Below are 16,127 nucleotides of genomic sequence, written 5' to 3'. Positions count from 1 at the left end.
TTCCGCTCCGAACGACCAGTCCTCTCATCGTTTTCGAATCGTCGCGGACCCAGGACTCCAGTCTCCGCGCAATTCCACCGGGGATAAGACCCTGTCCGTTAATGCGACAGACGTCGTCGGTGCGTTGTGCTAATTGCCTCGTTTCCGTATTTCGACGCGCATCGAATCGCGAAGAGAAGACAGGCGGCGCGATTGGCCCGGAGACTCGTCGACGCGGGACGAGCGGAACGAACCGATACGCAACGGAAGAACGAGACGACGCGTAAATGAAACGCGCTGGGAGCCGAGGGAGGGGACATAGAGTAGGGGTAACGCGAAACCTTTTAAAAACGTTTACACGCCGTGCTCGTCGTTTGTTGCGTCGACCGTCCGTACGAGGTAACGGTTGCTCTTTGAAGCTTGAGAGGAGCGGGAGTAAGTCTCTGTTTGCCGCGGACGTTGCAGCGAACGTTGCGACGGGCGAAACTATTTTTCCCCGGGGGGAGGGGAGTCTCGCGAACCGGAGGGGGGAATGGAAACAAAAAAAAAAGAAAAAAAAAAACAGCCCCGTGCTACGAGCTCCGAGCTTTCCCTCCCCGAAAGCTCCATTTCTCTCCGTTGAACCGTACTGTAAAAAAGGGATTTACTTCCAGATCAGTTATTGCGCTTCATCCGGTATATTATATCGGATAAGCCGAGCGGTTCCGTGTCTCTGCGTCTGACTCCTGGCGCGGATCGCGTGCACCCGCCCCGTTCGCTCGCTCGTGCGCGCGCTCGCTACGGCTACGCTTGTCCTCGGAGTTTCGATTGAATATGTCCCCGCTGGCGGACTGTCTCTCTTTTTCTCCCTTCTCTCCTCTTTTTTCTCTCGTTCTTGCTCTCTTTTTCTCTCGCTTCCTCTCTCTCTCTCTCTCTCTTTCTCTCTCTCTCTCTCTCCCTGTCTCCCTTTGTATCTCTCTCACGGCGTCGACACGCCGAGAAACGAGGGAGAAGCAAACGAGTTTTATGACGACCCATCGGCTACACGCGGACAGATACACCGGGGCATCGATAACCGATGCCATCGGATAAACGCCTCTCCCGTCACCGGGATATCGTTTCCGACTCCCATCGGCCCTGAAACGAATCTTTCGTAATTGGATTTACATGACGCGAATTACGATAACGAAATCTTCGGGAGGACCCCGTTTCGACTACGGGGCATCCGCTCCAGATGTTGCCCCGCGGTTTTGCGACAACGACGTTATCGACTTTCGACTCCGTGGGGTCGCTGTGGGCACGGACGGGGCCGTAGTGGCCTGGGAGAAGGGAAGTTTCCTTTCGTCGGGTAATTTGATGGCCCGCGGAAGCGTCGGGTATCAGATCTGCGAAAGAGATCTCTCGATGGGGTTTCCAGCGTTTCTTGGAATCGAGCTACGGGAAGCTTTTGTATCTTTTCAATTAGATTCCGCCGATACGTTTTCGAGAACACTTGGATTACCCTGTGGAACAGAATCGTGGTGGATTCTTTGCGAGAACCGATGCCCTGGTAGTCATTCTACCGGGGAATATTAATTTCTTTCGGTTGGAATGGGACAAGCGTGGTAATAACGAACTACGCTGATAAATAAGACGAAAAATACAATTCGTGAAATACAATTCAGAAAAAATGGGCTGCACGAGAGCTCTTCTCGCTCTGCGACACGTATATGCTCTCTCTCTTAACGTTCTATGGCAAGTGACGTCACTTTGCCTCTCTTCGCCCATACTGTGCACAAAACACCTAGACAGTACCACATTGTGCTCAATATCGTAACATAAATTTAAAGCCTTGGTCGCTCGAGCGATAATTCCATACGTACGAGCATTATTCGCTTTTACATCTAAATGTATCGCGTTCTACGCTAACCTGAGTATCGCAAACCGAGTATAGCGAAAAGCTCGAGTAATAATTGCCCGTGAGGGAGAGTTTACGTCGACTAGTATCGGGGAGCACCGCGGCTAAACTTTTCGTAAAAGTATGAGGAAAAACACGACCTACCGAACGCGATAATCGAAGAATTTCATTCTCGGAGTTTGTTGCGTATTGTCGGAGAAAAATATAGAGACTTTGGGGCGATAACGGTGTTGCCTCACCCTGTGTGTATACAAAAGGGGGCGATGTGGCTCGTAAAGTGCACAATCTGAGACAACGAGATTATATGGACGTAACCTCGATACACTCTCCTGCTAAGTAAGGGCTTTTGTGACCTTGGATAATATCTCTGATTTATGATCAGATCATATACCCTATCGAACTTCAGGGACGCGTTAAAGTTTTATAACATCCTCGAAAGTCGTATGACTTTTGTCCCCCCTCCCCCTCCATTCTCTTGCACACGTAGAAGGGCCGTATTTTACGTTGTTCCTAAATCTTCTTCGAGCCCGGTTTCGAGTCGACTCCCTATCCATCAACGTCATACTCCGTCTGTGTCTGTTTTATTTCATCTATACACGGGCTTATTTAGGTTTTCCAATGTGTTTCAAGGATACCGCGATCAATCTCCCGTGCTCGCAGCGGGTATGATAAAAATGGATATTTGTTGCACTCTCCTTTATCATAATACGCAGATTCCGGATCGCGGTGTATCGGTTTCGAAACCAGCCGACTCTGTTTTCTTACAACGTGGAAAGTAAATCACGCGTATTCTTGGCACAACATAAGCTTTCACGACTCTTATACTACCGGCGAATATATCAAAGGAACCTTCGCATTATACTTGTTCGTATCGTTTATTCTCTCGGGTCGGTGAAGTAACTGGAATTGAGAAAAATATGTTTCTTCTTTCTTTCTTTCATTCTTCTTTTTTTCTTACCTCCATCGTGGATGCTTCGATGTTCGAAAATAAAAATACATATACATTCTCGCGTTTCTTCGAACAGAAACACCGGATCGTTTTCGAGATATCGCGAATTCGCAAACTACGAGATTAAACGAACGATACTTACGTTTAACCCTCGCGGGAACATTTTCTAACGTTTCTTCGAATCGAGACACTGGGTTGTCTTTGATGTATCATGAATTCGCGAGCCACAAGATTAAACAAACGACACACCTGCGTTTGACCCTCGAACGAACAGCGGGATATTTTCTGACGTTTCTTCGAATCGGTGTACCGTGCTGTCTTTGATGTATTATGAATTTCTAAGCTACAAGATTAACCGAACGAAGCTTACATTTAATCCTCGCGTGAATAATGGGATATTTTCTGACATTTCTTCGAATTGGAATACCGTGTTGTCTTTGATCTGTCGCGAATTTGCGAGCCACGAGATCGTCTAAACGATACACGTGTTTAAATCCTTTGGTTCCAGGTATTTTCTCAAGTCGACATACTGTTCAGCATCGGCGGGAAATACTACACGGGCGAACCGATCACGTACACCTACATGGAGGACAAGATATTCGAAACATCGCGGAACATCACCATCAAGCTTCATCACCGTGTCGGCAAATACGTCAAGCTGAGACTTCACTTCTCGGACAGGTGGATTATGATCAGCGAGGTGACCTTCGACTCCGGTGAGTAACCAATCGTTTCTATTCGTACAAGGATATATCGAATCTTTATCGAACCTTTCTGAAAGTCTCGAACCAAGTACGATGAAACGAACGTACACTATCGTTCAAAAGTTCGGATATATTATACAAAAGCAGAAACTAGATTTTTTTTTTCATCGATCGAACGCTACAAGCCTCGACAAATTATCTAGAAAGTATTTCCCTTTCGAGCGAAACTAATCATCGTCGACGTACATCGCGTGAAAGATTGAAATTTTGTCGATAGACATCCTCGAAATTCGAATAATTACCACGTTCATTTCAAAATTGGTAACACCTACAACTTAATCCTCGAACAATTTAAAATATTTCGACATTCTCGCGTGTCAAATATTTTTCTAAGAACTATACTATACGTAAGTTTCGTTAAAATCGGCGAGTTACACCTAAGCGATTTCCCTTGTTAGATAATCGTCACGTGTGTCGATCAGAGTATACATTGTATCAATTACGTTACACCATTGTAAATGAAAGATAGATTAATGTTCTCATTTATAGGAACATCGATTTACAAAAATATAAGTTTCCACTGTTTCTCAGAGACTGCAGGTAATGCACTCTTTCCATATATCCAACGTTACTTGCAATCCGAGTGGAAGCAAAGGCAACGTTTAGAAGAAACATCCAACGAGCTTTTAAATTCAAGATCCGGAGTCACTCTTCAATATTAAAAAAAGGAAAACCAACGACAAAGTACCCCGATAAATTCTATAGCGCGTTGTATCGAAATATATATTATTCAGGTCCCATTCGCGGTCGATGCTTGCTGCGCGAAAAATGTTACTTTATTTTGCTATCGGCTACCGAGAGGAACGCTCGTGCACCGATTCGGTCCACCTCGATTGCAATTTTTCGCGCGACCCCCGTGTGCAATTTAAACCGTATCCGCAAGGGCGAAGAGAACGGCCCAGGAAGTGGGGAAGAAACGAAAAAAAGCAAAAAAAAAAATAGAAACCTCCGCGATACGCCGTACGGGGCCGTGGTTGAAACTTAGAACGAAAATTTTCTGCTCGTGACGCGAAATCGTTTCGCGGGGCGTTCGCGAACCATCGCCGTTCGGGAGAATAATATTTCTTTTTGCAATTCCGATCGTTTCGTTTCACGATTCGTAACGCGGCCGATCCGCGCCACCCTCTCTCCGCGTCTCTCGTACTCCGCCCCCCGGTTTCACCGACCGACCGCCCACCCACCCCCCACTCTACCCTGCGCCCAATCCGACAGACCGAGGCTACCGACTGTCAATCATTGGAAAATAAACCCGAGCTCGCGTGTATAAATTGATACACGGTAATTGACAACGGCTTATTATATATCTGTCAGTCGAGGAATAGGCAGGACGATTTCGATTAAGTCGTGCACCGTCCACGAATAAAAAAAAATTTTAAAAAAGGAACGGATTCGCTCGGGTCGCGCGGAAGGGGGAGGCGCAAATCGGGACCGGCTGGTCGTCGCGTGTTTTACCATTTTCTTTCTCTCTCTCTCTCTCTCTCTTCTCTCCGTGGCGCGTTTTTTTTTCTTCTTTTTTTTTTTTTTTACTCCCGGCGCTCCATATTTTCCTTCCACGCGAATGGAGAGCGCCCAGCTCGATACGAGGTAACGTTCTGTTTCAATAGAAATCAACTTGTCCGTATTCTCGACGGGCTTGGGCGAGACACAGGGAGAGGAACGAGGGATAGGGAATAACGTCGCGAACGTTAGACACGGGAAAGCGCTTTATCAACGGTGATATAAAATCGCGAAGCACGTCGACGTTGCACCGGAGTGTCCTCGATCCTCTCGACTGAATATAAGTTCCGTCCGATTCAAATGGAAATCGTTTCCTTATGTCGAGTTTAGCCATATTTACGGAAAGATTTTCCGCCCGTTGCCCGTTCGCGAATAAAGAGGATTTATAATGGGAACGATATCAGGGGAACGTTGGATCGGCGGAGAAAGAGAAAAAAAAAAGAAAGAAAGAAAAAAAAATACACAAAAAGAAAGTAGAAAAAATTGGGAAAGGAGTATTTGATTTTTACAGTGCAAACACTCGACCGATCCCGGCATCGAAGTACTCGGTAATACTTACTACGGGATTCTCGTCCAATGGTAACCCTGTCTTTTCAGAGGTATCTCATTTAAGGGAGAATAATCGCGGCACAGTGTTCGAAAAATATTTTCTTCGAGGTTTCGAGAAGTTTGAGCATTTAAAAATATATATTCAAAGTTCTCGTCCGTAGTAAAATCAAATGGTTGCTCTTCGAAGTAAACGAATACAGAATACTCGTATGCGAGAGCAAATACGAATCGTAGAAATGTTTGTGGAGGTCCTCCTCGGATACAAAGTATAAACACGATTAAATACTCTAGTTAAAGTATAAACAATTAATTACTCAACGCGGATCGGTTGTCGCGAAACCGAGGAATCTCGCGTCGGAAATGGAACTTTCGAATAATTATTTTCGAAAAAGTCCACGATCGAACGACAGCGACGCTACTATAAATTATCGTGGCGCGAAAGTTGTTTTCTCTCGGATGCTTCAAACGGCCGGAACCTCGACAACCATAAAACCATTTTTCTTTCAAACGATCAATTTCAACGAGGAATAACTCAAAGTGAAATTCCGACTTTTTAATCCCCCTTGTTCTATTTCGTTCGCGGATGGATGCATACCTTTAACGCGTTAATAAGTTGGAACAAAGGGTAAGGGTTACCCACCTCGAAGATAAATTATCTTACTTTTCGACTCAACGCCCCGCTCGTGTGCCCCTCGAAGGCTCGAACGCGAGAACGCATCACAGTTCGTGATCCCCGAGCTCTCGAATCGGTTCCGAGTTTAGTTTTCCGGCGAATTGGTTCACTTTTCCGTGCGATCGAATCGACGAGCGGCTCCGTTCGGCGCAGAACCGCGGCAAGGAAATCCAATTAATTCGAAGATGATGTGCAAACTCGACGAGAGGGGAAAAAAAGAGCCGAACGAACGACCTTCGTCGGATGAAAAGCCCGAACAACAAGAACGAAACGCGCTAGTACTCTTCGTTTCCAACGAGCGACCACGGCCCTGCGGAGAAAGATTCTTTGTTAACCGTACCGAGGAATTAAACGCGACGGTGCTCGAGTCACCGAACAATCGAGCAGGGGAGTCTGCCCTCCTCGTGGAACCGTGTCACGAAACTCAACTTCCGAGCTTTATCATTTAACCCGAGAATGCCCCTAAATGGGCATCAAAGACGTTCTTGGAGCGGAAGAATTGATGCACGAAAAAAAAATAAGAGAGAGAGAGAGAGAGAGTAGAAAAAGGGGGAAAAAGAAGAGGCAACGTCGAAACCAACAACAAGGCCAACCTGTACGAAGCCACTGTGCGATGTTACGATACTCGTCACGAAGCGGTCGCCAATTCTATCTGTTTAATTAAACGCGCGGAGCTATGAAATCGAAGGTGACGTGACGCGAGTCGACGAACGACCGTTACGGAAGACATCTTAGTATTATACGAGGTATTCGAAGCACAAAGGGTTCTTTGTCAGAGGGATTTACCAACCTAACAACGGGTTCATAAAGTCTGCACGAAACTTTTCCACGGCCGCTGTTTTTTCGTTTCAAAGGATGCACGCGGAAGTGTACGCCAGACAATTTTCCTGTCGAGCAAATATACATACCAAGCTGGAAGAAGACACGGACAGAACCGAAATACACCGATCGCCGAATCGATGCGTCGGTTCGTGAAAATATATATAAATAAAAATTCCCCTGGACGCTATTACGTCGGAGACGTCGAGACAGCGTTCGTGATCTTCTTTTTTTCTTTTTGCGTTAGATTCGTGTACTGTTTCTCCGGGTATCGTCGTTTTTGGAAACGTAATGCGATCGAGATCCGATCAAGATCGCGCGACGCCATTTTGTCAATCGACGCGATACGTGACACAACTGCGAATACGTAGACTTTGTGTCTCAAGAGTACGTTTGCCGTTAGGATTCGATTTTCGAGAGAAAATAATATTACACGAGTTCGTTCGTTGCACCTTTGTATTTATGTCTCCGTTTAAGATATTGAACGATTCTATTCGAAGTACCAATGTACTCGAAATAACCAACGCACGAAAAATAACCTATATGCGGATAAAGCATTTCGAACTTGGTTCGAAACATAACCTCCACGATACGTGGACCGATTGAACCGAGATTCAAGATACGAAGTATTTAAGAAATAGAATTGAAATGGAAAATTTTGAAATTTACAGGATACTCGAGTATCACGGAAGAACAACAACCCCCGGTTTAAGTAAAGACTTCCAAAAATAATCTACGAGTGCTCCAAATGCTACAACACATTAAACCCCAAAGATACCGATCTTCGATCTTCGTCCGCAACATAATTTCCACCGTGTTGAAAAATTAAATTCGCACACTCGATACGCTTAACAAATCCTAAATGGAAAATCTTGAAATTCACGGTACATTCGAGCACAGAAGCGAAACCACCCCTCCCTTTCGATCCAGCTAACAAAGGATTAGTTATTGTTAGGATATTCGTTCCTTAATTTATAGGATATTCGAGCATCACGGAAATACAACAACCCCCTCTTTAAGTAAAAGATTCCAAAAATAATCTAGGAGTGCTCCAAACGCTACAACACATCACCAAAGATACCGATCTTCGTCCGCAACATAATTTCCACCGTGTTGAAAAATTAAGTTCGCACACTCGATACGCTTAACAAAATCGTAAATGGAAAATCTTGAAATTCACGGTACATTCGAGCACAGAAGCAAAACCACCCCTCTCTTTCGATCCAGCTAACAAAGGATTGGTTATCGTTAGGATTTCCCGGTGAAAATAAATGATCCGAGGTCGGTGAACGCGAGCAGACCCCCTCCCGGTAATCGCGTTTTCATCCTTTCGCATCCTTCAACGAACGAAAGCGCCTCCGAAGCTGTTTTCCACACAGGTGAACGAATCGCGGCCGTGACGAAACGAATTCGAAAGGATTCGTCGATTAATGCGAGCCTAGACCGTGGACTGAAAGGACGCGAGCCCTTTGTCAGCCACGAAACAGGAGCTCTCTCGGCAACGGGTTGCTGCTGTTGCTAATGACGCGTCAGCCGGACTACTTTATTTCAACAACTTTAACCCCCGCGCCGTCCCCTCACCGCCATTGGCCGCAACCCCTTTTTCTCGGATCCCTCGCTCGTGGTCCCCTACGGACAGATAATTTCATACGGATCTCGTTCGCGTGCTCCGCGTGAAATTCATGCTCGTTGATCCAGCCCGCGCTCATTTATTTCGAAAGAAAAGACGGCCGAGCACTGGCCTGGGGTGATGGCTGAACCAGGAAATAACGGCCGAAGAAAAATGACCCGATCCGACGACACACCCTACAAATGTGACCACCGTGTGACCGATGTCCACTGGAGTATAATTCTTGTCCGCGAAATGGGAAATCGTTCTCGGCTTCGAAACGTCCGACGGTTCGTCGATTGAGACCGATTACCCGGTCCGTGGACCGTTTACGCGATCGTCGAAATTTATGCACATACCGAATACGTGCACATTTAGGCGTTATTAATCATTCTCGTGTATAAATTTACCCTGCACCGGGGAAATTAAATTCTTCTTTTCCGTATTATTTTCCCGCCACACGGCCCCTCCCCGGGAAAATTAATTCCCGCGATACGCAACGTATACGCACACGTGCCGCACATCCGCGTTCCGATGATATTATTAGTTTCGATACACGATTTGCGACGCGACACGGAACACGATTTCTTTTTCGGGTTGTTTCGCCACGAGTCGGTCCGTTGAAACTATTAATTCGTACGATGCACGAATGCATGTACACGCACGCACCTATTGTGTGTGCATTTGGTGAATCGCGTCACAGTGTGTAATTATAATCGTATCTGTATCGTTAACTACCTCGGTGGCGTTTATTCGAAAAAATTCATTACCGCGCAGCATCGGTCCCTCGCTCGAGAACATCGTTTACTCTTTTATGCCCGGGTATAACTTCAATTCATCCGTAATGCACGCTCGAGTAACGTTCTGATTTTCCTTTCTCCGCCGCAATGGGGAGGAGTTTCTTTATTTCCAAGGATATCTGTTATTCACGAGCGTGTCCATCGACCGACGGAATTTTGATGAAACTTTACGAGTTCGCCGAGCAGCCAAAAATAAGGGACCCATATTCTCTTCGGCTACGAAGACTGAAGTTTAAAGGGTGAAACTACGCCTGGAGTTTCCCGAGAACTATCGGGGATACGGGGTAGCTTTTTAAACAAATTCCTCGGTGGCGTTCGACGAGGAAAAATCAGAGAGCAACGGACGAATAGAAAATTTCGGGGATAGTTTCGTTCTCCTTGAACCAGAGTCTCACCGACCGGGAAGAAACACGGTCTCTTGTTGTCGGTTGTTCCACAAACCTGAACAAGTTTCGTGAAAATCAACGCGGGAGTCACTCGGTGCATACTCCTTGTCGGATAAAGGTCACCCGGCTGTCGCTAATTTCGTTTCAGTTGTTGGTAGACTGCGAAAGTTGGCTCGAACAAACGTTACATTTTCGTGGAAACTCTCCCCCGTGGAAAGTTAAACAATTACAACGACACGGACACGCGAGCACGGGCGCGCAACGCGCGGCCACAAAAATCTCTGCGCGAAAGGATAACGTTTTCCAAAAAAGAAAACGAAAAAAAAATCGATTTTAATCGCTCCTTTCGATAACGTTTCGAGTAGACTTTCGCGCGAACGTCGACGGTCCGCTGATTACGCTCTCGGTCGACGCTGTAAAATTTAGCGGGGAGTAACGATAAACGTCGAGGAACCGAAGAAGGAAGCACCGAAGCACTCTGATGAGAATGTCGGCCCGGTAGGGAAGGGAACATAGCAATCGAGTCTATCAGTCCTTCGAATAGTCAGTTCTCTCCGCCACTCGCGCGTCCCCCGCTCACTCGTCGATGGCAAAAAGGATTCGTTAAAAAGTTTATCGACAAGTCCTCCGCCCGTTTATTTCCTCGCGATCTCTTTGAAGACAATCGTTCGATCCGTGGGGCGAGCACGTCCGCACTGTGGAACGGAACGGAGGACGGTGAAGGCCGAAGGGAGCGAAAAAAAAGAAAAAAGAGAGAAAAAAAAAGTAATGGACGCAGCCTGTCCGATTCTTTCAACTTCCATTCCGCTCGTGGCCGAAGGTCCTGCAGGGATTTCGTTGCTCCTTCTTGTTCTACTCCAACGCGAGACGTAATTGGACAGGGAAATACGAGAAGCCGGGCGTGAATCGCCTCTGCCAGGTGGATGCACGTTCCACCGTCCCCACCCCGCCCCCCTGCCGCCCCTCTCTTTCTTCTCCGCCTCTCTGGTTACCGTGGTTGTCGTAAAAATGATTCACCGTCGAGGATCGCTCATCCCATTCTGTTCCTTAAATATTCAAAATATCGTGTCCCCGCGCTGATATATCGCGAGCATTTACCCCCTACCCTTCCTCCTCTGCCCCCCAGTCTACCAACTACACCGTGGCGTCGTCGGGGGCGGCGTTGTGCCCGCGCTCCGCGATATCGGCCGCCGGTTACCGCCTCCGGCGTCGACCCTAAGATTCCACGCCGGATACTCGATTATTAATCGACAAAGAGGAAGACCCGGGCAAAAATTCACCTAAACTTATCTCGTTAATAATCCCATTACCACCACCACCACCCCCAGTCCTCCTCGCTACCAACGAGAGCTTCCCGAGCGAGATCAACTCACGTCGTTTGCGCGGGAAATTTCGCGAACAGGTGACCAATTTCATCGTGATTCGTCGTACCAGAAATTAGAAACTTCGTCCGTTATTTGTTAATAACTTAAAACGAGAAACTCTGTCGCGACGATATAAGAGTGTAGTGGGGGCGTGTACTGTGCGCGAGTCGCAAGAAGTCATCTGGAACGAGACGCAGGGACAACGAGGTTATATATTTAAGTGTCTCGGTCTCTTTTCTTTCGCTTCTTATTGTTTCGGATGGTCTTTGTTATTGTATGATATATTTTTGCAATTTTACAAGAGGTGACTCCGTAAGCGATTAGAACCGTGGTCACTTTCGTGTGACTTCGCGCGAACCGTGTACAGTACACCGATCCACGTTTGTGCAATTTTGGCTTACGTTTAGTTAACTTTCGAAGACGATACTCGACTTCCGTTCACATCGTTGACACTTCGTTTACACCAACCAGCCACCACAACGTTAACCTCGAAGTTTTCGTAGCCGCTACGACGAACACGCGTACACAGTTGTATGCACACGTTGTAAATATTTTCGGTTTACTTTCGGTGCAAGAGCTGACGGTATTCCGGGAAAATATTGCCGAGGTTGAGATAAAGTTAACACGAAAATCCTCCGTCTCGAAGTTTTCGTAACGACCGCGTTGGTTAATTCTGTTACTTTATCGCTGTTATTTTAGTTCACCGGTGTTATTTATCTTTCTCGTGAACCCAACGATCGTCTTATGTATTCGTTTATTATATTCTTCCCGTTTCGTCAACGTGTGGAAATTTTTCGTTTAAATATTCGGTAAGTTTTGGACCAACGATCGAGAAATAATTCATCGATACGAATTTTGGGTAACCTTTGAAAAACGATACGGTGATTCGTTCCATCGATCGAACGAGTACGATAAACGGAGAATCCAATTTTAATTCGCAATCGTTTCGACACAGCTCTCGTGGTAATGAGAACCGTGCCGATTCATGATGGTGTTAGGATAGTTTCGTTACTGATACGTTTCAGTATTGTTTAGCGGGAAACTGAACGTCGATAAGCGTCAATTACGTACGATGGGAGAATTCATTTGCCTGTGTCTATAAACGATCACAGCAGCGAAAGGATCAACAAAAACGAAACGTCGTGTTTTTCCATGGTATGGAAACGGGAGACGAGACGACATTCGAGTAACGAGGTATCGCGTCATAATGATCGAAGGAATAATGAACTCACCGTAAAAGCGATCGCTCCCAGCGACAAGTATTCGAAATGTGACATGCAACTAACAGCCGGGAAACCAGAACGGGTAGACCCAACCTGTTCGCGGATATTATTCTCTAAAAAACAAGAACGTCGTCGATTTTCCGTGAAAACGAACGTAATGGCAATTATATCCCTAAATAGAGGGTACAATTGTACTCCCCTTCATCGTGGAAAGAAAATGTTTAAATTAGGATTATCAACTCGAGAAGCTTAGGATTATCAACTCGAGAATTATCAATTGCGAGACCGCAATTCGAAGTTTGTCTCTCGTAAACCGTAGAAATTTCCGAAATATTCAAGTAATACGTAATTTCTATTCGAAATATCGTTGAGCGACTAGTTCCAAATCGTAAAAGAATTTTCGAACGTAAACGGTTTGTAAATAACTTTTTGAACCTGTAATTTTGTTCCTCCTGGAGCAGCGCTTTCGTGTCACGGTGACGAGAACAAAACCCAAACCTACACCAAGGTTACTCCACCTACACCAATTACGCTACTTATATTCCCGTGAATACACCCACAGACCCTCGAAACTTTACCATAGAACATCTCCCGAACTATCGACCGTCTCCGCCAAAAACCACGTATCATTAGCTTCGGTATTTGGAGCCTCGTCATGGTAGAAAATCCCATTAAAAAGCAAGCGTCGCACTTGGGGCGTGTCTACCCCCCACCCTTGTAAGATGACAACGAAATACTCGGAACTTTCCGTATCTACTATTCGATCGATGCGTTCTTCGAAACGATACGCAACGATCGGGACGATCGTGATTACCGTTCTCCGTGACGATATTAACGATCGACGACGATCGGTACAAACGATAAAACGAGGCGGAGACGCGTTAAGGCGTTGCGGCGACGTTCTCGAACCACCGGAAACATCGTTTCGCCGGTTAATCCCACGGTGGCCGATTCACAATGGTCGGCGTTCGATTAGATTCCCCTCTGAGCGCTACCCCCACCACCGCGCACGGAACGAGGTCGCGTCAGAAAGCGAAGTTCGCGGCTCCGTTTCCGTTACGAAGCGGTAAATCAAAGACGCTTTAAATTTCGCCGTTACTTCTTTTTTTTCCCCCCCGTCGTCGTGTCGTGTCACCTATCTCCGGCCCTCCTCTCCTCGTCGGTCGGTTCGCGAGGAACGCGTCGCGGAGATCAAGGAGCGCATTAGTCGCGTTTGACGTCGAGCGTCAGCTGCGCGTGCAACGAGCGAACGTGCACGTGCACGTTCGCGTCACGGGAACGGGAACGGGAACGACGCGACCGAGTCGTCGTCGTTGCTCGGCTCGCGCCGGGAACGCAGACGGAACCGACGTAGCGAGAACCAAGCGGAGGAGTGGGGGTAGAGCGGCAGTGGGCGGTGGTGGGGAAAAATAGAAGACAGCCGCAAAACCGCGGTAGGAAACCGCGCTACGAAAGAACCCGGCCGCTTCTTACCGAACTCTCTCCTTTCCGGCCCGGTGTTCTTTTTATTGATTTTATTTTCATTCCCCGCACGAAGAAAGGCATCCCGGTTGCATCTCTCCGGTTTCGCGGCGATGATTTATACGCGGAAGATCCACCTACGTAAGTTATGGCCCACCCTTGTCGCGATCGCGCAGCATCCTGATCCGATCGTAAATCTGGCACACCGCCTGTAGTACTCGGGTGCCACTCGGGATCCGGGTGCACCGTGCACCGTGTACCGTGAGCGTGTCGGGCCAAAGGGAGAGCGATTCTCTGTTATTGTTCCGATGGCGAAATAATCGCGGTGGGCAACGGTGTAACGCTATAATTAAACCCAGGGACCCGGTATCGCGGAACGCTCGTGGGGTGGCCACTTTCGAAAATATTTAGTCGCCGAGTTTCGCGCTAACGTGCCGCCGCTCGAATATTCTATTTCGGGGAGCGATTTCCCTTTCGTTTTCGCCGCGACTACTCATGGAGTCACTTCAAACGCTTTCGAACGATTAACGTATCGTTAACGGCGGGTATTCCGGTCGGAAAAACATCGACATCTTCCGGATTTTTTTGCAAAGGATCTTTCGATACGAAGATCCGCGTTTTTTTTTTGCGAACGAAAATAATAAAAATCGCAACAGTTGTACGATCCCAAATGAAGAGTGTTTCGAGAAACTGGTCCGAATGGCTGAGTATAACGCGTTCCGTATAAAGAAAAAACTTTTCATTCGTGTAAAAGTTACGAGCAATCTCTACGTTCCGAAAACTTCTACGTTCTATTCGTTTTCGCGTCCCCCGTAATTTTGAAAATAATATTTAGTTACTTTTCAAGTTCTAATACACCGGTAAAAGGGAAATACGCGCGGTAAAATTTCTCCGTTCTGTGAAAGACGCAGTTTCAAGATTACATATTTAAATATCGTCGCAACGTGAAATGTTTTCAACGCAAACGCGAAAGTTACGAGTTCCGCGGTACCACGTGTTGCATAATTTTATTTCAAACGGGGAAACGAAATGTATTACGTTGCGCTGACGACTCCGTTCGCCGTAAATTGAACGCGGAGTTAAATTATTATATCAAACACGGTGCACACGGTCTATCGGTCGAGAACGTTGACCGGTTCCCCTGCATTGTTCCGAAATGCAACGGCCTAATTGTTACTCGGTATCGTAACTTCCTACCTGGGGATTCGAATTTACTTACCACGGTTACCGACGTTGTACAGAGTTCCTCCTTCATGGTGGAAAAAATCGCTCGATCAATTGTAGCGCACAAAGCAGACACGGTCCGGCATACAAGCACGCACGAATGTAACAAGCGCGCCGGATAAAGAATTTAATTGGAAACTCAATTCCGATTATGACACTCGAAGTCCTTTGCACGCGCGTAACCGTGACAAGGGTGTAATTGTAGCACAGAAACGAGAACATTGTTTAACGCGTTGTTGCCCGCCGTATACCGGGCGTTTTCGTTTAAATTGCGACACGTTGCTCCGAGTATCGATCGACAACCGCGATGAAAATTCAAAATGTCGTCTCTTGAAAAACCAAAAAAAAAAATACACGGAAGAGAAATTGGTTCTTCGAGCACCTTGATCTTCGTTAATCTCCCTGTACGTGCGTGAAACCGCGCGTCGATCGAGAACGAAATTTCATTTTTCAAAAATCGATAACAGTTACAAACTGTTAACAGTACAACACTTTTGCACGTTACAAGGCGAATCGATACGAACTAATATTTCTAGAGATATCGAGTGAACTTGAATTTTTCGACGCTGCGTCTTTTTTCGAACGATCGTTCGAGAAACAAACATACATGCTTACCAAATTATTTCTCGAATTTTGTTCTTTTATAGTGACTCTGAATGAATATTAAAATTTTATGAAAGTGTACAATACGAATATATTTTCCATACGCAAGACCGTCAGTTTTGTTAAATTCTCAAGTCCGTAGCCATGGTGGACGAATACACGGTTTTCTGAAAATTATTCTTCGAGTTTTGAATCGAAGCTTAGTTTCGTAAAATCGCCAACGAGTTCGTAGCTACGACTGCTGGACAGAGCGTGTCTGGGAGCATCGATGCAACGCGTTGCATCGGGAAAGTTTTACTGCGTATTCCTTTGATCTTCGTGCACTACTTTGTCGACTCGGAGAGCTTCTTA

The 16,127-nt window shown here is 46.4% G+C and overlaps 1 protein-coding gene across 1 annotated transcript in view; it reads left to right on the top strand.

Annotated features, from left to right (window-relative positions):
* Positions 1 to 16,127, top strand: part of LOC143148303 (discoidin domain-containing receptor 2) — a 247,667-nt gene that overhangs the window by 193,140 nt on the left and 38,400 nt on the right. The window contains exon 7 of the mRNA XM_076314517.1: positions 3,313 to 3,520. Within this exon, the coding sequence (XP_076170632.1) occupies positions 3,313 to 3,520 (208 nt within the window). The remainder of the gene's footprint in view (positions 1 to 3,312; positions 3,521 to 16,127) is intronic.

The sequence above is a fragment of the Ptiloglossa arizonensis genome, chromosome 6 (assembly GCF_051014685.1).
Source record: "Ptiloglossa arizonensis isolate GNS036 chromosome 6, iyPtiAriz1_principal, whole genome shotgun sequence".
NCBI classification, from domain to species: domain Eukaryota; kingdom Metazoa; phylum Arthropoda; class Insecta; order Hymenoptera; family Colletidae; genus Ptiloglossa; species Ptiloglossa arizonensis.
Note: the sequence above shows the minus strand (reverse complement) of the source record. Positions and strands in the feature narration are given on the sequence as shown.